General features: G+C 32.9%; 3 protein-coding genes across 10 annotated transcripts; 1 reads left to right on the top strand and 2 right to left on the bottom strand.

Annotated features, from left to right (window-relative positions):
• Nucleotides 1-1,714: 1,714 nt before the first annotated feature.
• LOC137835908 (mitochondrial-processing peptidase subunit alpha) lies at nt 1,715-5,954 on the bottom strand. Its single transcript, XM_068644655.2, has 13 exons — nt 5,705-5,954; nt 5,080-5,289; nt 4,680-4,976; nt 4,064-4,231; nt 3,780-3,947; nt 3,580-3,660; nt 3,375-3,441; nt 3,180-3,277; nt 2,710-2,782; nt 2,554-2,624; nt 2,270-2,319; nt 1,999-2,111; nt 1,715-1,916 (listed from the first exon to the last, which is right to left on the bottom strand). Exons 1-13 carry the CDS (start codon nt 5,741-5,743, stop codon nt 1,864-1,866), a joined length of 1,488 nt encoding a protein of 495 aa, XP_068500756.2. The 5' UTR covers nt 5,744-5,954; the 3' UTR covers nt 1,715-1,863.
• A 1,804-nt stretch (nt 5,955-7,758) lies between these two features.
• Nucleotides 7,759-12,282, top strand: LOC137835907 (ATP-dependent 6-phosphofructokinase 3). 5 transcript variants are annotated; one of them, XM_068644648.2, is made up of 13 exons: nt 7,759-8,361; nt 8,554-8,711; nt 8,988-9,034; nt 9,163-9,202; nt 9,285-9,347; nt 9,433-9,570; nt 9,731-9,943; nt 10,052-10,120; nt 10,250-10,379; nt 10,961-11,226; nt 11,366-11,414; nt 11,487-11,641; nt 11,883-12,282. In XM_068644648.2, the coding sequence occupies exons 2-13, from the start codon at nt 8,631-8,633 to the stop codon at nt 12,054-12,056; spliced, it is 1,425 nt and encodes a 474-aa protein (XP_068500749.2). In that variant the 5' UTR covers nt 7,759-8,361; nt 8,554-8,630; the 3' UTR covers nt 12,057-12,282. The 5 variants fall into 5 exon arrangements, with proteins under 5 accessions (XP_068500749.2, XP_068500750.2, XP_068500753.2 ...); XM_068644649.2 differs by having other exon boundaries at nt 8,265-8,356; XM_068644652.2 differs by having other exon boundaries at nt 8,275-8,356; nt 11,878-12,282.
• On the bottom strand, nt 12,119-21,815 carry LOC137835905 (uncharacterized). Of its 4 annotated transcripts, XR_016520788.1 has the most exons (16): nt 21,101-21,782; nt 20,695-20,750; nt 20,155-20,213; nt 19,966-20,037; nt 18,993-19,073; nt 18,058-18,165; nt 17,032-17,094; nt 16,524-16,555; nt 16,333-16,413; nt 15,447-15,512; nt 14,778-14,933; nt 13,987-14,067; nt 13,761-13,799; nt 13,126-13,208; nt 12,792-12,864; nt 12,119-12,478 (listed from the first exon to the last, which is right to left on the bottom strand). XR_016520788.1 is itself a non-coding variant. In XM_068644647.2 (15 exons), the coding sequence occupies exons 1-15, from the start codon at nt 21,634-21,636 to the stop codon at nt 12,311-12,313; spliced, it is 1,722 nt and encodes a 573-aa protein (XP_068500748.2). In that variant the 5' UTR covers nt 21,637-21,815; the 3' UTR covers nt 12,119-12,310. The 4 variants fall into 4 exon arrangements, 2 of the variants coding, with proteins under 2 accessions (XP_068500748.2, XP_090158139.1); XR_016520787.1 differs by lacking the exon at nt 16,524-16,555 and having other exon boundaries at nt 16,329-16,413; XM_068644647.2 differs by lacking the exon at nt 16,524-16,555 and having other exon boundaries at nt 21,101-21,815.
• Between the last annotated feature and the right edge of the window lie 528 nt (nt 21,816-22,343).

Here is a 22,343-nt window from a genome sequence, read left to right as displayed (position 1 = left end):
TATTTTGCTTATGCAATGTATATGGTGATGATGGATGACATGTTGGAACGTTAGTGGCCTTCACGTTACTTCACATTTCATTTGATGTAGTAAGTATGTATGACAAATTGATAGTTTTTATGATAATATACTTTAAAAATTACATTTGAAATGCTTTCCAATAAATTATTTATATGAACTAATAATATTCCAAAAATAATAATTTTATTTTATAATATTTTATAATATATATTTATTTTTCCCGGCATATATTGAATATATGATATTTGGGTGCTGATATATTAACACTTTCAACATTAAAAATATATCCTTCACATCTTAATACATTAATATTTTATTCATTTTATTTTATTTTTAATTTAAAATTATTATTATATTATTATAAACAATATCAAAATATGTTATTCACTGTGTTGACGGTGTTAATAAAACTTTTTTTTCATTATATTTTAGTTTATTTTTAGATTTTGCTAAAATTCCTTGTAGTAAAAAAATATTACTAAAATAATCTTCACAATATTAATTTAATAAGATCTGCAACTATGCAACACCTTCATTAATAGATATGAATACTAATACCATTCTCTAATATATATAATATAAAACTAATATTAGGAATCATTATATTTATTTAATGTACTATATAATTAATTTTAACGAAATTATCAAATATCGTATAAATTAAATATACTTCCTTTAATATTTGTATAAGAATTGACTAACTAATTTATCAATTTAAAGTAATTATTTAATTTATTTGAATATTAAATATATATATATATATATATTTTATTTTATTTTCAAAATTACTCCGGACATTAACGAAACACTTACAAACACTTAAAATCAATGCATTCCACAATGTTTATTGAATTAAAGAAATTATTTTAATTCATAACATTAAATGTCTTAATTTTTTCTTCAAGAATGAAAAGAAACTTAAAATTAATGTATTATACCCATTACCTAGAAACGTTCAGGATTATTTTCAGATGTAAGTTAAAAAAACATATAAATTTTACAACCAATTTTCTGTCTAGAATGAATTAAAATTACATTTTTTATTTACTTTTAATTACAAAGTAAATTAGTTTAAATTTTCTATCTTATTAAAATTAATTTAAAGATATATTTGTAAGAAGGTGATGATACTAAATTAGTGGCCATCTTAATAATATTAATGGTAATATTAGTAATTATAATAACCATCAAAATACCAATAAAATAGTATTAATAATAATCATGAAAAATATCCCTTCCAAAAAATAAAATTGTGTTTTTTAAAACTAAATTAAATAAGTAATTTCTTTTGCTTGGAAAGTGAATCTAAGAATCTTTTAAAATTGAGTTAAAAATCATAATTAAGAGACAATAATTAATGGTCTTAAGCGCCATGAATTTATTTATTTATTTTAGAATTTAAGGTTTTATTTATTTATTTATCATTTTAAATTTATAACATATATGATTAGTCTCCTTTCTTTTATTAAAAGTATCACTAGTTTCTTAATATATCTTCTAGTTCTCTCTTTTCTATGGTAACATATTTTACTTTTGTTCTTTTTAAATAATTAAGAAAATCATCTTTGATATTATTTTAAATTTTTAAATTGACAACTAAATAGAAATAACTTTTTTTCTTAAAAGATGTGAGATAAAGCATTTTTCTTGCAGAAGTAGAAACCAAATCACTGAAAAATAATAAGAAAAGAAATACAAAAAATTAATTCCTTGAGAAAAAGAAGGAAAATGCCGTGATATTTCAATGGGTGAGAATACTCAAACCAAAACATAAAAGGTTAATCTCAAATCCACACAAAATCTCCCGGGTTTATTTAGGATTGGTGAGGGTGAAAAACAATTTCATTTTGCATGGAACTTGCTGCTAACGGATTCATAACTGGGGACATTCATAACTGCAAGAGAAGCACAATGCAACAGCATTATCAGTAACCAAACCTAATGCTTGAATTAAATTATTAATTAATTGAAGATTACCATCCCCATAGGATGCCATAGTGAGAGGCGAGGAAATAATCTTCTGAGAAAATTCAGAGATATCATTCAAAGTGATTGCCTCTACTGCCTCTAACAACTGCTCCACTGGCTTCCTGAAAAAGGTCACCACACAAAATACTCATATCAGAAATGATGCTCATGATTTAAGTGATACTTCTCACTTTAAAGTAGCGAGAAGAGGATTTAAATAAAAGGGAAAAAAATGGAATTGATGACTGAATAAAAAATAAGCATCTGATTGATTTTTTACCTTTCTCCATAAGTCAGTATCTGCCTTCCTATATCCTCTGATGCAATAATCTGCAAAAAGCAATGAGTATTAAGCAAATGACAGCTACTTGAAATAAGACCAACACAATTGTCCTTCTATTTGTGACAAAACAAAACGTGTAGAGAAATCCATGATAGATAATATAGAAGGAAGCAGTGATGCAAGAGAATCATAATATTCTTAAATTCCAGTGGGGAGTGAGGATTAAATGAAAGAAATTCCACCTCATTGAAACTACAAAGAGAGAGTGAGAGAGAGCATACTCTAGACTCTAAATTCATTAGTATTGCAGACTTCGTGGATTCCTTGGCACGGTCAAGCTGTACCTGTGAAACTGCCATGGTGGGAAGCCCATATTTAATTTGACAGATATCAGGATTAAGAAAAGGAAGGCAAAAAGAAAAGCAGACAGATTAAACCTTGTCCTGGTGATGCGAGTGCTATTAATTCTTTGGCTGCGAGGTCCACAGCTTTTTCCACAAAATCAGAGCTCTATATTGACACATGAAAAATAACTCAAAATTCATACTATTATAAAAGTACACTGTCCAAAATTCCAAAGAGCTTAAAAGAAGTAAGAAAATAAAGAAGTAGTCGATAGGAAAACTAGTGTGTGCAACTTATGACAAATTGAATGAGGAAGGGATTGAAGGGTCATTGACACCATGCGGAATTCTACAATATATTTTATTTCCGGAACAATGTTCAAGACAACTTCAACTTAGAAGTACATTTTAAATATCTTGAGCTGTGTTGGCAATAGAGTATAGAAGGAGACTTATTTTTTCTAGGCACACTAACCCACCCAGCCATTCAGTGAATACAAAAATTCTGAAAAAACAGTAAAAAAGAGGCATCACATCTATGTTTAGAAAAGATTGTGCCTTACTGTGGTTGCATATATGCCAAATAACCCTGTATTGTTGAAGAGACTGTTGAATGCAGAAAAACATTGAATCTGTTGATATTCATTCAAGACATGAAGATCTGGATTCCATTGTATAAAAGAACAAGTTAAAAGCTTCAGAGATGATCTACTGATGAAAGTCAGCTGTAGACTAGAAGATATATAGTTTAAACTTACATAGCCTTGAGTGCATTCCCTTGCCAGGTCCCCCAGCTGAGAATGACCCACCTCCTCCCATAAGCATCTGCAGTACTAAGAAATGTTACTTCCATTCAATTCCTTCTTTCTCCTTTTCTTGTGCAAGAGTGCCAACAAAAGAAAATATGCAAATATATAGACATGGGATCTCTTGATATCATAATGATTCACACAAAACGAGTACCTGTAAAACGGTCAAAATAATAGCTTCTTTCTCTTTTTTCCAGCCACCAGGCACTTCAAAGGCAATAGCTACATGTGCACCCTGCCCTTGTGACAGTTTTTCAGAAAACAAGTAATAATATACAGTATTTGGAAGGGAACAAATGATAAAAGGAGAAACACAAGCAAATGCAAGTGGTCTAGAATCAAATTAATACACACCCCTGATTCACCTTGCCGACGAAAATCACCCCCAACATACGTAGAACTTGGTTCTTCAGAATGTGGAACACTTGGTAGATCAGAGAGAAGTGGTTCAGCAACGGATAGAAGTTCTTGATGCTCAACCCCAGATGCTGCAAGTACCATTCTAGATGCAGTAAAATTCTCCTGATTTTCCACATCCAATGACATTCAGATAATCAAATACACTGTTAGAAATTTTAGCTTTGAACAATTAATACCAGTAGCTTTCATGAAGTATCGTAAATGATAACAGATCTTACGGCAACAAATTCCTCTAAAATGGGGCCATTTAATCTGTTCAGTGCTGATTCAGTAGCTAAAAGTGGCATAGCCAATGCTCCAGAATAACCAGCAGAGTGAACTGCCTCCATAAGTAGGCGCTGGGGATTGTTTGTTAGCTCTCCTATCTCTGCTTTCACCTTTCGAAGCTGTACCAATAGATTATTTAAGAAGACCAGAAATAACTGATATATATATATATATATATATATATATATAAATATTAGACCTTGTTCTCTGCATATGATTTGGTAGGAGCTAAGAAGAATAAGGAATTGTTTAGGATAGTTATACATTAACAGCCTTTTTCCCAAATACAACATTTAACAACTTTTAATAATATAATAATAATAAATATAAAAAAATTAAAGATTTTATTATTATACTAATAAAAGGGACTGTTATATGGTTGTGTTTTGACAAGGGGACGATCAAGATATATTTTTCCTTCCTATACTATTCTTTTTTTCTTAATCGATATTGCACTAGACCACAACAAAAGAGGGAAAATCCATACCCGGTTTTGCAAAACAAGGATGCACAATAATTGAAAAGCCAGTTTTTCAAAGAAGAGATTCATAAACAAAGCAAATATACCTCTTCGTTGACCTCCCAATCCAAGAAGGCCGGATTCCTTACACAGTCAACCAACAATTCAATCATTTGTGGAACATAGGTTTTCAGAGCATCAAAAGTATAGCCAATTTGATCCCGAGAGGCTGAGGCTCCTACATTACCACCCACTGCTTCCACTTCCCTTACAACACGAAAGTGGCTTCTGTTTGTCGTGCTCTTGAAAGCCATTTTCTCTAGCAGGTGTGATGCCCCGCTTAACAATGGCGTCTCATAGAGGGAACCACAGTCAACATATAACCCTATTGAGGCAGCAGGGTTCTGATTGACAACCAAAACATACACATCACTTATACTATTAGTAAAAGTATCAACACTATCATTAAACATGTCAAAGTATAGAAAACTATAAACATTCACATACTGGTGAGGTTTCTGATGCTATCTTTAGACCATTGGAGAGAGTTGTGATCTTGGTCTTTCCTGGTTCAACATAATCTGGCAGTGAAGGTGGCGGGGCAAACCCTCTAAGTGGGGTATCCAGAGGAGGAAGAGAACTGGAAGATTCCCCAGTAAGCCAGCTGAATAAACCTCGCGAAGCAAATCCAGAGGCTCCCACGGATCTCCCATTTCCCTACTCACATGTTTTAATCACACAACTGAATTCCAATCAATGGAGTCTCTCTAGAAAAGAACCACAATGAATCATATAATACGCATCTTCCAACAGGAAAATGCTGATTGAAACATGAAACAAACACCTAACATGCAGTGGATTATGTCATCTCAAAACAAACATATGGGGTCATCAAAACCGGCTACGTGGGATTCTCATACAGGATTAAAATGAAGCAAACAAGCATTTCTCACAACGTACAAATCAAACCTAAAGAAAAAAACTTCGTCATTGAACCCTCAGTGAAATGTTTCCCCTCACAAAACCAATCAAAATGGAGAATTTATTGTCTGGGTGTTTTCAAAAATAAATAAAAAAATGATTTGTTTTTTTAATAAACAACGGATCTAAGAGAAAAGCGAAAGAGAATGACCTTGGGAAGGGTGAGACGTGAAGCTGCAGCTCTATACATGAAGAAAAAAATGAATCCCTTGAGAATTGAGATGACAAAGGTGGCTGCTATTTACAAATGCTTCGGTATGAATCTGAGTGTGATGAAGAGAAGCGAAAAAGAGGGTTTTGATTGAGGTTGTTTCGTTTGGCTCGGCCACTGCATTGAAATTCTGAAGTTAACTACAAATTATGGATCATTAACGTAACTACAAGTGTTAGTGCCATGCACAACTTTTACGCTTTGTTTCGATACGTAGTGATATCGCAAAAAAAAAAAAAACAAAAAAACGAACATAATAAAAATAAGCGATATTATACAATTGTTTTTTGAATGAATTTTTCTATTATCTGTTTGTATTGATGAAATTTCCCAAATACAAAGTAAAGGGATTTTTTTTTTTTTTTATCGTTATATGGAAAAGTAAATGAAACAACATGACCAACACTATATTGAAATTGATGGACGAGATTTAAGTTAGAAGTATAATCTAAAGTCCCTATTTAAGACACCTCATCAAACATAATTAAAGTATATGAAATATTTTTCTAATATAATGTTTAACTTAATAATTTGTGATAATTGGAATTCATCAATATTAAGTCAGAAGTATAATCCAATACATTTTAAGAATTTTAATAAAAATACTATTTAAGACACCTTATCAACATAATTAAGGTGTACGAAATATTTTCTTAGTATAATGTTTAACTCAGTAATTTGTACTAATTCGAACCCATCAATTCATTTGACCTTGTAAATACAACAATCAAAGTAAGGTAAAGATATCCATCCATCTAATAATGTTTATTACTTTAACCACCAAATATCAATAAGGACTTTTTTTCACGTGCCATAACAAAAATAACAAAAATTCTTTTGTAAGAAAGAATCTGAAACCTAGAAATAAAAAAAGAGATTTTCCCAATCCATACTATATATATATATATATAAAAGTGTGTGTGAGAAAGATCTTAATTATTTTATATATAAATAATAAAATTTTATTATAAAATTATTGTGTTGGTATGTTCTTTATGTTGGCTCCATTGGCAAAGTTTAAATTTACTAGCAAAACATGTTTTTTTTATTATGTTTTTATAAATGATTTTTTATTTTTATCTTTCAAAAGGTTGAAATGTTATTTTTGATCTGAAATATCGTATGAAAATCATTAACAAATGAGTGTCATATAAGATTTCACGACCCTCCCATATAAGATTCACTAATGTTTAATGTTAATTTAAAAAATATTTAGAAATCTCCAAAAGAAATATTATTTGTCTACCTTAAAGCGAATTTTAGATTAAAACTAGCAAATTGAGATTTTTTGAGAATTAGAACTAAAGAATAAAATAACATAATTTTTTTTTGACAAATAAAACATACATATTCAAACCCGTGACACACCTCCAAACCCACCTTCGTAACATACATTTTCACATCATTATATCTGTTTTTTATTATATATATTTTTATTAAAACTGGCACATAAAAAATTATATACAACTCTTTAAATTGTTAAATAATAATTTTTCAACTAGAGAATATCATAAAAAGAAACACAGTACATCACTTGAAAGAAACACCACAAACAAAAAGAAGCTTAAACTAGAATACATCACTTAGAAACAAACACCACAAACAAACAAAGATTAAAAGGAAGAAAGAAGATAGTAGGGGACGGTCTAGGATGGTCCAAATTGAATCCTTTGAATGAAAACAGATCAGTGGAACAAAGTTCAATCTTTACATTTCACTCTTATAGCTACTTTTTTTTTCTCTTACTCTATGCTTTATGATGTGTATCACAAAACTATGAGAACCAAATATTTCCAATTGGTACGGTTTACGTAGTTGACACAAACTTTGGGAACAATAAATAATCTTAATTTTTATTGAAGAAGCATGACAGCTAGTGACATAATTTGTGGTTTACAACACTTGGTTACGTTCATTTATTGCATAAATTATTGATGATGATCATTCGTGTGGTGCCCTTTCGTCTCAAATAAAGGTGAACACTCTCTCTTCTTGGTGTGCTTCGTGCAATTTGGAGAATAAGTTGACAAACAGTATCAAGCATTTTTCCAGAAAAAGATAAAACAAAATTGGTGGTCCTGAACAAACAAAAAATCAAACACTATGATCTCATCACGCACACTCTTAGACTCTTAGACTGTGAACTTCAAACAAGTCTCTTAGACCGTGTGTCTGTGTCAGATACACGTATTAAACATTGATATTTGTAGGACACTCATAAGATACGTATCGGTGAAGTGTTTAATTCAAAAAATATTTGTTGGATTTCTTACAATTCTAACATAACTTTTAAAAAAAATACATTAATTTTCTAAAAATCAAATTTATTGCATAAATTTTTATTATGATTACAAAAATAAAAAACAAATTCTTTTAAACTAACTGTGATAAACATCTTTCTGCTAAAAGAAAATGAAAGATAATTGTAGATATAAATCATTATTATCAATTAATATAATTTATAATTATATAATATATAGATCTACGTTCTCGATATTTTAGGTTTATGTGTCCGTATCAGTGTTAGTGTTCTTGTGGTTAGATAAGCTCTCAGATAAAGACTTCATCTCTGCAGACTCAGTTGATTCTAACGTAAAGTCCGTCCTCGTCTCTTGGTTTCAATTTCTTTTGTTTTCTCTGTAGAAAATGCCACCCAGTTGTACTTTATATACTTCATACCCAATCAAATACTCTATATCGTGAATAACTATTTAGTTTTTAGTTCTGCCATTACCTATGTTTATGCTACATATACATAGTATTTGGTTTGATATTTCCTAGGATTTCAGGTCTGTAGCTGAAACCTCCGAGTCCCACGAAAACCTTGTTAATCCAATTGAGGTATCATACACAATCTGACAACACCATGCTGGATTCCACCACTGCAGCTTCTGGCTTTGTACTTGAAGATGTTCCTCATCTATCTGATTACATCCCTCACCTCCCCGTAAGGCCCTTCTCCCTCTTCTCATCGCCTACTAAAAGAACTCAATTTTTGAGTGGGTGTGTTTATATTGAGACTTTAACTTCTGGGCACCGAAAGTAAACACTTTTATACTGTCAATCAATATCTGTTAGGTGTGGTTTTTAATAGTCATTATGAAAAAAGTTGTATCGTGAACCAGTTAGAGATAATACTAGATATGGTTTTTTAGATAATTATTATGAAATTCGACAAATTTGGTGACTTCTGATCATATGATTCCTTTTTTTAATCATGCAGACATATCCAGACCCGTTACAAGACAATCCTTCCTATTCAGTTGTTGCGTAAGCCAATCTGTAGTAAACATTTTATATATTCTTTCTAGTGCTGGTTTACTGTGTTGTGTAGTAATCACTGTTGGAATGTTCCAGAATCAATTGGTGACCAAGTTGGTTAATTTTTTATTCCACAGGCAATATTATGTGAATGTGGATGATACAGTTGCGCAACAGGTTATTGAATTTTCACCTTTTAGTAGATGGGGTTCTGTTTCTACCATTGTTGCAGGGTTTCAGAATTGGTTTCATTGTGCAGATAATTGTACACAAAAATAGTCCAAGAGGGGCCCATTTTCGGCGAGCTGGGCCAGCTCAGAAGGTTTACCTTTTTCTTATCAAAAGTAAAACCTTGATTTCACCAATGCAATTCATGGGAAAACAATGGTGATTTGAATGTTTGGCAGGTATATTTTGATTCTGAGGAAGTGTACGCTTGTGTTGTCACTTGCGGTGGACTTTGTCCTGGTCTAAATACAGTTATAAGAGAAATAGTATGCGGCTTATATCATATGTATGGGGTGCACAAAGTTCTGGGAATTGAGGTATGATTTATTGACCAAATATAACAATCACTGATGTATGTGTCTGTGCTTAAAACTGTAACAGATTAGGAGCTTTGTTTGCAATTTTGACAGGAATTGAGTAGTTTTTAGCGAGGATGTGTATGATTAAAGTGTAAATGTAGTGTTTGGTTACATGTAGGGAGGATATCCAGGTTTTTATTCTCGAAACACAGTTCCTTTAACACCAAAGGTTGTGAACGATATCCATAAACGTGGTGGAACAATCCTTGGGACATCTTATGGTGGCCATGACACCTCAAAGATTGTTGATAGCATTGAGGACAGGGGCATTAATCAGGTTTATATACTTGGAGGATATGGAACTCAGTATGAAGCAGCTATGATTTTTGAGGTGATTAATTGACAGACAAACTTGGGGATGGCATGTGCTTTAAGAGTTTTGCGGGTATAATAATTTTCACTTTAAATTTGTAGTCACAAGATTTAGTTATTCATGCAGGAAGTTAGAAGGCGTGGCTTGAAAGTTGCAGTAGTTGGAATTCCAAAAACTATTGACAACGATATCCCAGTAATGATACTTTAACTGTAAAGTTGTACATGTGGAAATTGCTATACTTTTAAGCCTTTTTAATCAAAATCAAAAAAGGATTTGAGTTTAAAGAAACACCTATTTAATGGTATTCTGTATTTGAATTAGGTTATTGATAAGTCAATTGGCTTTGACACTGCTGTCGAAGAGGCACAACGAGCTATCAGTTCTGCTCATGTGGAAGCAGAAAGCGCAGAGAATGGTCTTGGTGTTGTAAAGTTAATGGGGCGTTATAGTGGTAAGCTTTGTTCATTTCTTTGATAGTATACAACTTTAGCTTGATGGTATCATTGAAGTGTCGAAGATCATAGAATGGACTAGTATGCAACTATGATGCTTGATTGCACTCCACAAACCCTTGTCAAAATTCTTTTATTTTCCTCTTTGTGGCTACACTGGTATCATCTTGGGTCACTTTCATTCCAGCAAATGGCTAAGTGTCTCTTATCATTTGACAAACATTTGACATACTATAGGGTTATCTATTGATCTCCTCACTGTTTCTGAAATATTGGCCCTTTCTCATTTCTAGCAGGTCTTTTGGAATACAAGTAATTATGTTATGTTTGGTCCAGTGCCTTTAAGTATTATTACTACTACTAATCATCTATTAAATGCTGAACTTGGCACTTAGTTTCTTCTTTCATAACATCCTTCAAAAAGTTTCCTAAAGAGATCTATGATGTTGAATTATTGATTATTTACCATAAATCATGAAAGTTGTTGCTGAGCAAAACAGGAAGAAATATTGTTCTTGTCATTCTTTTAGCCCTATCTTGATTAGTTGTTACATTCACCAAATATTGACATTTCATGCAGGATTTATAGCCATGTATGCAACTCTTGCCAGCCGAGATGTGGACTGCTGCCTCATTCCAGAATCGCCCTTTTATATGGATGGTCCAGGAGGACTGTTGGAGTTTATTGAGAGAAGACTGAAAGAACAAGGTCACATGGTCATAGTAATTGCTGAAGGTGCAGGTCAGGAGTTTCTTTCTGGCAACCCATCCGTTGTTAATAAGCAGGAGACTTCTGCAGACAAATTACTCCCAGATGTTGGTCTGTGGTTATCCCAGAAAATTAAGGTAAAAACCATGCAAGTTTGGCTTCTTTGTTAGAAAAATTGTTTGATGTTAAGAATCACAGCAAAATCAGTAGTCTAAAACATTGGCTTTACTTAATTTTCCATTTTTGTTTTTACATTTAAGCATTCATTTTTTGTAGGATCACTTTGCAAAATGTCGGAAAATGCCTATTAATCTGAAGTACATTGGTGAGCTCTCTTCTTTTAACAGTATATTTACTAAGGAACAAAAATGTGACCAATAAAAAGTTTGTCTTGCAGATCCTACTTACATGATCCGTGCTATACCAAGTAATGCATCTGATAATGTATACTGCACCCTCCTTGCCCAAAGTGCAGTTCATGGTGCAATGGCAGGATACACAGGCTTCACCGTGGGTCCAGTTAATGGCAGAAATTGTTACATTCCATTTCATGTAAGTTCTTGCGACTCTAACCAAATCTATCTGCTATTGGGCCAATTGCTTGGTTCCTTTCACACGTGCCACAAGGAACAAACAACTACTTGGCAGTTAGGCTATTGGTCCTGCCTGAATTATCCTTTTATGTTGAATGAACCTGTAAATATTGGACACCTTTTTTCGGTTTTGTAAAGATGCTATTCTTGAACTATATGACTACCTTACCTAATAAGAATGCTGTTTTTGTTAAGTGCAGCTGATAAACGAGGGAGAGAAGAGGGTTGTGATCACTGATAGGATGTGGGCAAGGTTACTATCTTCAACCCATCAGCCTAGTTTCTTGAATCCAAAAGATATCACAGAAGTGAGAGAAGAAAGAACAGAACACCAAACCTCAGACGGACAGAACCATCCAGAAATAGCAGACTAAACAGGCCATATACAGAGCACAAATACAATAAGTTAAAATGACTTTAAATTGTGGTGGACATGTTAAATGATCAAATTGAATTAGCGTAAGTTCAAATTAGATAATTGGGGTCGGATAAAACCAAATCAGTACATCTTTTGCGGTATCTAAGCCACAATTGGTGCATCTGCATTTACAAACATTTGAATAACAGCTTAGATATCAAAAGAAAGTGAGATCTGCATAACACCACCGGCATCACTTAAATATTAACTCTATCTACTAAATACAGCGTTAATGACCTCTTTCAGATCCTTGCAACCTACAACTTTCATTTTTTCTAGACCTTCGGTTTCTAAAAGCTTTTCCGCTTGCTTTGGTACTACACACATTTTGTAACCCAACTTCGCCAATGTGTTAACCCTTTTATCAATTCTAGGAACCTGTATCATTAAATAAACAAATCACCAGGCTAAGACATCGAAAGAATAAACAAGCAATCCTTTGCACCATTTTCCTAACTATGTAGAAAACTGAAAATGCCACTTAATTCAAAACACATGAAATCTCGCAGGCAACTGATTTGAAAATTCACAAAAAAAGACTTCCATAGATTGAAATGCAAAGCAAATTTAACATCTGCAAACCCTTCAATATAATAATCAGCACATTGCTACGCTATTGAAAACTCCTAAATTGATTGCTGAATATCATAGTAGTGAGTAGCAGCCTTTAACATTAAATGTGCGTACTTACCATGCGAAGCTCTCCACTAAGGCCAACTTCACCAATGAAAGCAGTCCCCTCTGGAATAGGGAACTCCAAGAAACTGGAAACAAAAAAAGAGACAACAATGATAATAAATAAATTCTACCAAATTCTAGAATATTGCATTGAAAAAAAAACGCACTGGAAAAAGAAAGAAAAAACTCATGTCAATAGTGCCAGCTAACTTCGTGAACATTGGTATTATTAAAATCTTTTCTCCAAATAAGAAGCATAAAATGCTAACTTCTCAATCCCCACATTACATTGGGGCAAGTCAGACCAACAAGAATGAACATCATTTAAAATAAATTAGAACACAAACCTGCTGCAAATTGCAGCTGCCATTGCAAGATCTCCAGCAGTTTCTGTCACTGTGAATCCGCTAACAACATTCAAAAGCACGGCCTGTTGTATAAGTGGCAAGATGAGGAAATACATCATCACTAAAATGGTCATGTTTGTTGGCTGCCCCAAAGTTAACATTAGCAGCTCTGTTTATTCCCACATTTTTATTTTCATTATATTTGTTGAAAGAGAGAAACATAGATGCAAAAAATGCTGATACCGGTATGTATGGACTATACAACAGAGTACATTTTATATAAGTCAATGACAACGAGTACATGACTTAATATGCCTATAAATCATATTCTAATGAATATGATTCACATCAGATATTACTATTATCATAAAGATGCTAATTAAATACAGAACAAATCAAAATATGAGAGAAGAATAAATCCTAAGATACTCATTCTATGATATTATCTTTAGATATTTCTTATATTTCTAACACTACCTTTAAAGCTTGCTTGGTAATATATAAACTGGTTAAATCTTATTCTAATTACACATTCCTAATTTCCTACAATTATAAAGAACTTAATTAAATAAGAAAGCAAATTAAAATATAAAAGAATAAATCCTAAGAGAGGATATAATTGTAAATCAGCTTACATTATCTTGGAGATGAAGACCTGCTTGCTTTATAAGTACCTACAGTTCACGGAATAGTGCAATAATCAATGAACAATTTAACAAATTTCATTGCGGCAGGTTATATTTAAACAAGAGAACCAATATCCCCATCAAGCATCCTTTCATTCATTTTTTCATTAAAATAAAGGAGAAATAAATTACTACATGTGAAGATTTTGTTAAAGAATAATCAAGAGTGGCTTACACATTTAATAATATTAGCTTTGTTTGGCGGGATCCCATTGGATTGTGAACTCGAAACTGGGCAATGTGCAAGGCAAAGTGCCTGTAGAACAAAATTGAAAATCAATCCTATAGTTTCCTAAAAAGGAGGAAATTGGAGTATAAATAATAAAGATAAGCACAATGCACAATGATGAAAATTAAGGTGTATCAGACACATGATCACAATAATCTGACTCGCTTTGAGGATTTCACACTAACTTCAAAGGGCATTTCCATTACAGGAGTCACACTCAGAATCATAAGTTTAAGACCTGGGTTGGAGTATATTGCCAAAACATAAATTTAAGATCCTGAGTCATAAAAATAAAATAATATTTTTCTGTCTTGCAAACATATATTTCTGTCAACAAAATAAAACATTAATTAGAGTGACTCTTATAAGTCTCTTGTATAGGTAGGAACAAAAGTTGTAAAAAAATCTTAAAAGTGACGTGGCATAGTGAAACCCACAACAAGTAAATTAAGATCTCATAAAGTCACCCTTGGAATGGAGATGGCCTAACAGAAAATCTCCAGATGATAAGTAAGGATACTTAAGCTTCTTCACCGCCTATCTATTCACAATCCAAAATCTAGAAGCTACTACTATTGCATTTATCAGCTAATAACGAAGCCAAGCTCATTTTACACATCACTTAAACATATCCAAATTAACAACAAGACAATGGTGAAGTTTCTCAAGATATAGGATATAGAAGAAAAAACACAATGGACTTAGAGCTTTTGATTCAACGATAGTAAGAAAATTACCTGAATTTCAACTAAAAAAGTTCTTGTACCATCCATCAGTACAGCAATAGCAAGTCCAGCTAAAACATTTGAATCAGAGTGTTGTTGAGTGAGAAACATTTCACTAACATTTGAAACAACCTGGAGTCCCGACTGTGACATCTCAAGAACTGCAAGCTGATCATATAAATCAACACAGATAAAACATCAATTTTCTCATGTCGTTCTAATTATAGAAGGTAATAAAAGATAGATGACCAAATGTCATTATCAAATTGACACAAAACACAAAAAGAAGGAGCTTCTAAAGTTGGCTAGATTAAGCAATGATAAAATGCCAACACATTACGATAATATATAGTCACAGTCCTTCACCCAGAAGTTCATACGCATGCCTCAGTTCTACTTCAACAATTCAAACTTGCTGCCAGATATATCAGACAAGGTACACATCTAAAAAATTAAACATCACAGAAAAATACTAATGAAAGAAATAGAACATAAGAAAAAAGCAAGAAATAAATGACATGGTCCAAACGTAAAGTGCAAGAAACCAATGCTAGTATTGCACACTGTTTATGATATTCATATATTAAGTACTGCTGATAACATGGTTCTTCAAAAGTATTAGTAGAAACAAAATAGTTACAACCAAGGAAGACATCTTAGATGTGATAGGCAATAGCATACCTCATCGGTGGAACCAAAGCGATTTTTCACTGCTCGAAGCATTCGATAAGGAGAGTACTTCTCGCCCTGAGCATTAATATGAAGAATTAGCATAGAGTATATATTTTTTATTGCTAATAAAAAAAAGCATTGAGTAAAATGAAATGAAACCCGGTGACTCAACAAGTAACATGCAGAAAAAACTATACGAATAAAATTGCACATTTAGTTGAAATGTAATATTGTAAAAATAAATAGCAATTATTCAGGCAAAAGGGAATAAGAAGAAATGTGTGCAGCGACCATAACAAATTTCAGAAAGGAATAAAAAATTTATTATCAATGTAAATATTGTTCCACTATACATTATTCTCTTTTTTACTATTTATTACAAATAAATTTATTTCATTAAAAGAAACCAAATAACATAATTCCAGATTGTGAGGGATTGTGTTGAGATCCTATATTGACTAAAAATATGCCTAGTACATAGAATTATATGATAGTATTAAAGTCTATCCTAAATCCATTATTTGGCCACCAAAATCCATTATTGGGCCACCTATATTTCTCTACATTCTAGACAATTCCTAGGTGTGAGGGGAAGTTGTTATTGGGCCAGCCAACCACGCTCCAAATGTAACCAACCCTTTTAAGAAAATTGTTTTGGTTTAGCAGAATGCAAAACTCGAAATACATATCCCTAGGCAAAATGTTGCTATTTTGCGATGCCACGATATGATGCATTACAGACAAGACACTACAGTAATGTTCTAAAAAATAGTAAAAGAAGCCCAAAAAGGATTAAATGCCAAGCAGATGAAACTTGAAACCATAACGATGGGCACAAATCAGCTATACAAAGTAACGACTATCCAAAGAAAGAATGGTGTAATGAGGTACCAACTTCCATATACAAAACGACATCAACAATATGCTCCAAGACACGAGGTCCTGCTATCTCTCCAGATTTGGTCACATGTCCAATCTGAAACACAAATTCAATCACAAATGCCAACAATTAAAAGGCCACAATAAGAGACATGCCCACAGATAAATTACAAATGAAATCCACACAAGTAACGACAATAATTTTACCTGCCATTTCAGCACAATCGTGTGACTTGTACCTTTATGGGATCACAAACACTGTAAGAACATTTCCAGTTTCACTAAAGATTAAACTGTTGAGAAGTATCTCCTATTCATGGAAAATATCTTATATTTGAGGGGTGCATTAATATGATTTGTATTTGATGTTATTTTATTTTCTACTTAATTTCATCTATTAAGTAATTAATGTACTGTTTTTCTAACTCATTGATATTGTAGGGAACAGTAGTGTTGGAAACTGCTCTCAGTAATTAATGTCTAAGAAAACTAAATAGACGGATTCATGTACAGTAGCCTATCATTATCTTACGAAGTTGCATTTTCTATTTATTGCCACTAAATTTACTCCAATGTAAATTATTATAAATAAGAGATGCCACTTAGTACATAAAACACTCAAAAAATTCACCAAATATGATGCAAAACATGATAGTTCATTAATAGATCAATTATCCATTTATATATAATTCACAAAATTGATAGGTGGGCTCACCAAAATAACTGAAATGTTAGTTGTTTTAGCAAATCGCATCAAAGCTGCAGTACATTCCTTCACCTGTCAGTCACACACCAAAAAGTCATGTCTGATGTACCACAGAACCAGGACCCCGTGCATACCAATGACAAAAGAACCAATTAAATAAATTAAACAGAATTAATCAATCATGGGTTTGACCTTTTAAAGAAAATCCTTTATTTGACAATGATTCAATACTAAGAAAATGAAGCTGGTATGAACAAAAGTTAATTAAATACCAAAAAAGCATTCCAAACAACACATGACATATCATTTTAATAGAATATAAAAGAGCCCTAGGAAGAAACTCTTTTGAAGACATACTCTCCTATTAGTTAGGAATTACTAGAAATCACAAAATTCTGGGTCCCACGTCTTATTTAATAACGCTCTCTCCTGATTCTGTAGTTGTCAATAATTTCTGACCAATAAGAAAAAGGGTGTGTTCCTAGCACTCCTCGAGAATATAAATGGATGTGCATAGTGCAACATTAGAGAACTCTATGAATCAGAGTTTGAAAGGAAAACTGATAATCTGAATTTTTTTGGTTAGCACCAAGGATATCCACCAATAGATAGTCTAACAGTAATTCTTTTGGAGGTATAGATCATCAAAGTGGATTGTGCCTCTCCCAATAAAATCAACTCCATAGACATGGTTAGGAGTCGAATCCTTGACATGTCTAAGGAACCCAACTATTTACCAACTTACCAAATTTGCTGGATTTTGTTGGTTGATAGTTTGAAATTTGATATTGAAGTTATGATTCTATAAAATAGAAATCAGTATTTATAGGGTGCAGTGAATGCGAAACAGATAAAATTGGCAGTAGATAACCCTGCTAAGCTGGAAACAGCTGACAGCTAATAAAACTACCACATACTGTACACACAAGAGAAATAAACAATAAACCTGAATGCACTCTGCCGCCTAGCATAGTTAAAACATACAAGAAAAATGTAAAGTCTCTTGAAGGTAATTAACTACGGTATATTCAATACCTGCGTAACCCCTCCAGCACTTCCTATAACTGTATTCAAGTAAACAGTTTGTATTGAATCAACCACCAGAGCACAAGGGGATAGAGCATGAGTTTTCTTCAATATGTCCTACCACCAAAGAGCAAAAGTAAAGCACAGTTATCAGTCATAGTCTCGTAGATAGCAATAGCAGTCAAACCCAAAAAACCTTTAGTGCTATAGTAGTACACAGTAGAATTACTCTTTTATGTGTAGCATAAACGAGAAAAAAACTAGTCAAAATTCACAACATATTCATAGTTAACAATCGGAGGTCACGGGTTTTAAGAAAAACATACAAGTGAATAACAATAAAAGTCATTTTAAGCATTCAATGAAAAGTGAGTGTTGCTCAGAGAAAATAGTAGAGGTTGGGTTCAAAGTTTAAAATAGAGGTGATTCAGAATAGTAGAGAAAATAATGGAGGGTAGGTGGCACCAGAAATGCTGCATGACAAGACTGCGTGTTGGTCCAAGCCAAACAGTGTTGGTATCACACAATATGTAAAATGAGTGGGAAAATACATACAATAAGGGATTTTTTTAATATTCTAAAAGGAGGGAGGATAACTTTGCCCATTTCCGCCCCCATTCCCCCAATTTGAGGGCAAAAAATAAGTTTCTGATCACTCTAGTATCACTGGAGCTACAGCCCCTACTAAACAAAATGAGCTGGTATTAAAACTTTGCAGCAGCCTATGGCTAATCTGCACAGAAAAAGTGCATTATCGATAACTATGAAGTAAAATAAAAGAGGACCAATATTGAGGCTTCATTACACACTGTACCACAATAGCCCATTAAGAATAACATTTTCCGTGAAACAGACTCCTTGGTAGAGTTGGGACATCAAAACTTATGTGTGAAGAAAACAATAGAACAAAAACTAATCAGCAAAATTCAAGACAATGTATGTACCTCAATATCAGTACTTGAATATAAATAAATATTGGACATAATCCCAAGGCGATCAGCTCTAGCACAAATTTGCTTAAGGCTCTGTCACATAACAGAGAACAAATGCTTGTTAAATTAAAAAAGTGTCAGAGACCCCAAAGAAAACTAAAAGCTGAACTATCCATCTTCAACAGCAGTGAAATCAAGGATCACCATCTAAAATTAATAAAAAAGGATTATAAGCCAGGAGGTAAATGTTAACAGTGTTAAAACAAGACATGGAAGTAATTTTCTGTAGATCAATTTAGTATCAATATCCAATAATCTAAATTTTCAACATCTCTATTTAGCATCTTCTTTTATAAGATATAAGTAAAAAACAATTTATAGAATTCTCCTTATGGCCTCATGCATTGGTCGTGTTCAGAACCCTCAATCTAAATAATCAATACAAAAAGATAATTAGAATAGTAATTATATTTTAAACTTATTCTATGTTATACAGGAGTTATCAGAGACATGTGCAAATGTTCTGACAGTATACAATAAATATAAACTGTGTTCTGTACATTTGGTATGAAACATGATTCGACAAATTATCTGTGCTCTGGTGCTGTGTGTGTAAAACTAAAACATGTTTATAAAAACTCCAAGTGAATTTAAAATACACATATCTTTATAAGCTTATTGATAAATATACAAATATTCTATGTTAGTCCCTATAAATATAGAAATGCTTGCCTTTAGTTCCTCAAAAAATAATTGCCTTGTTTTAGTCCCTCTTTTTTTCTTAATTGTATCAAGTGCGGACTTTTTCCCTCTCAAAAAAACCATCTACTAATGGTAATGGAAATAGAGCCTACACTCGATACATTTCCACAAATGAAAGACCAAAAGAAGACAATCCTTTTCTGATAGGCTATAAAAGAGCATATTTGCAAGGACTGTCATACGTAACACCTTAAAACTATTAAGAGGCTCAATAAAAGCAAACCTCTTCACCAGAGACATATACAACTGGAGGTGTTTCACCATCACTGCATTCATTTGCTATCATTGCTGAAATCTTCCAAATCAACATCACAAATAAACCAGGCATCAATGACAGTTGACCAGATTGTTATAGAAACTTTATCATGAAAATTTATATCCAATTTAATTTACCATCTAAATTTATCTATACCTGCAACAACAGAGTACTTTTCCCAATACCAGGATCACCACCGACTAAAGTTAAAGAACCTTCAAAGCCATTGGTAAAGATAAAGTTAGCTCTGGATAACCAAATTTACTTCTTGCAGGAGCATCAAGAAAACTTGAATTGAAAATGATATCATCATCAGATAATCAACTGGAAGCATTCTTTTGAAAATCCAATCGAGATCCAAGAGGAAAAAAGCAAAAAATAATGTTTCGATGATGATTCATTCATTGAGATCAATCACCAAAGGCCGTAACTCTTTTGAACTAATATAACCCACAAAACAAACAAGCATGATTAAGGAGAAAAATATCAATGTAAGCAATATTGGTATTAATTAATTCTCAAAGTCATAGAAGATGAATTGAAGTTGTGGAGTGACATGTGAATATAGTTTTAGCGGATAATGGATTATTACATTTTATTATTTAAACACACTCATATTAAGAAATGCACCAATATCTTTGAACAGGCAAATCCATCATATCCAAGTAAAACATTACAAGAAAAATTGGACAGAACCTGGTACAAGACCTCCACCAAGCACCGTAGAAATTTCATTTCCGAGGGAACCAGACCTGAAATTGATGCGAACTGCACAGTATAACATTTGAGAAAAGAACCACGGCACATCTTTTACAGAAGCCTAGAAGAGCAAATGCTCCCTCACACACACATCAAGGCATGGTAAAAAATTGTCCCACTAATTAACTCCTTTATGAAGATGAAAAACATTCATAGAAATAGCACATTGCTAAATACTCGCAAACCCTCACATTATTTTTTTCCTTTCTCCAAACATCCCCTCTCCCCACTTAAACCAACCCTCTGTTACTTGAGATGAAAGCCTCATCAGCAATTACCACATGATCCAAAACAAGCAGAATCCAAATACACAAACTTCAAAATTTAGAAGAAAAGAACTTACAAAGGAATTCTCCATTTGTCGTGATTGAATCCACGGTTCACCTCTTCCAACTTGACGGGGCGCAACTCTTCGAGTCGTCGTGGGAGCCACGAGCCCACTGCGTCCTCGGTAATGGCTAACCCCCCCCTGGGTTTGTCAGTTAATTTGCTCTCATGAAACTCTTGCATTGTGCCAGTTACTTCGCATTCCGGGCATGTCCCCCACCATTTCCCCGTCGTGTGCCCACAATCGGAGCACACCCACTGAGCTTTCACCTTCCCTTTTTTCTTCACCACTGTTACATCATTTCCCCTCAAACCGCTAGGGTTTTCATCTCCGTCGCTGTGATCGCTCTGCTGCACAACTGGGCGGGCGTAGATGTTTCCATATCTGCTCCAACTGGTGGTGGGGGTTTCGTTTGTTGGTTTGTCTGTGTGGTCGGCTTCGGAGGAATCCGCCGTTGCGGAGTAGTGGGAAAGTAGAGGTGGGAAAATGCATTTGGGGTAGCGAAGGTGGAGCTTGTGGGCAATGAGGATGGTTCTATGGAGGGTGGTCATGGAATTTGAGGGAGAAGAGAATGTTATTGTTGGCTTTGCTGCATAAACCCTTTTTTGTCTTGTGGGGTTTATGCGAGGCGGGAACAGTGGTGAAAGGTGGAACCTTTTTGTATTACAAGTGTAGCATTACCAGGAATTTACAACACCAACGTAGATCTTCACACATAATAAAACGTTTTCAGACATCCACTGCTACAATTCTCACATCAATGGATCACTTCAATTTACATTTACCTATAACTTCAAATAAACTTTTATTTCCTTCATAACAATCACTAACAAATTTTAACAAATTTAACAAATTTTAATAATTTTAATAAATTTAACAAATTTTAATAAATTCCTCTTAAAAAAAATCATTTTTTTCTTTATAATTTTCTCTCAAATCCTCACATATTAACTTCTTCCATTTTCACAACTTTACTCATTTATTATGGACCATAGTTTATATTTATGGGTGTTTCTTCCTACATCTCTATTTTTTTTTTCTATAACTCTACATTTTTTAAATACCAAAATTACCCTTCACAATTTTGAATGATTATAGAATAAGAGTTCAATAAGTAAAAGGTGTTTTGGAATAATGATTCCATAAACAAAGGTATTTTCGAAATATGAAATTTGGAATAGAAAAAATCATTCTATATACTTTTCAGAATATAATTTTTTGATTTTCAAAGATATGTTCCAGAAATATTTAAAAAAAA

Source organism: Phaseolus vulgaris, chromosome 5 (assembly GCF_051622355.1).
Source record: "Phaseolus vulgaris cultivar YP4 chromosome 5, ASM5162235v1, whole genome shotgun sequence".
Classification (NCBI taxonomy): Eukaryota; Viridiplantae; Streptophyta; class Magnoliopsida; order Fabales; family Fabaceae; genus Phaseolus; species Phaseolus vulgaris.
This window is presented reverse-complemented; position numbering and strand designations above follow the sequence as displayed.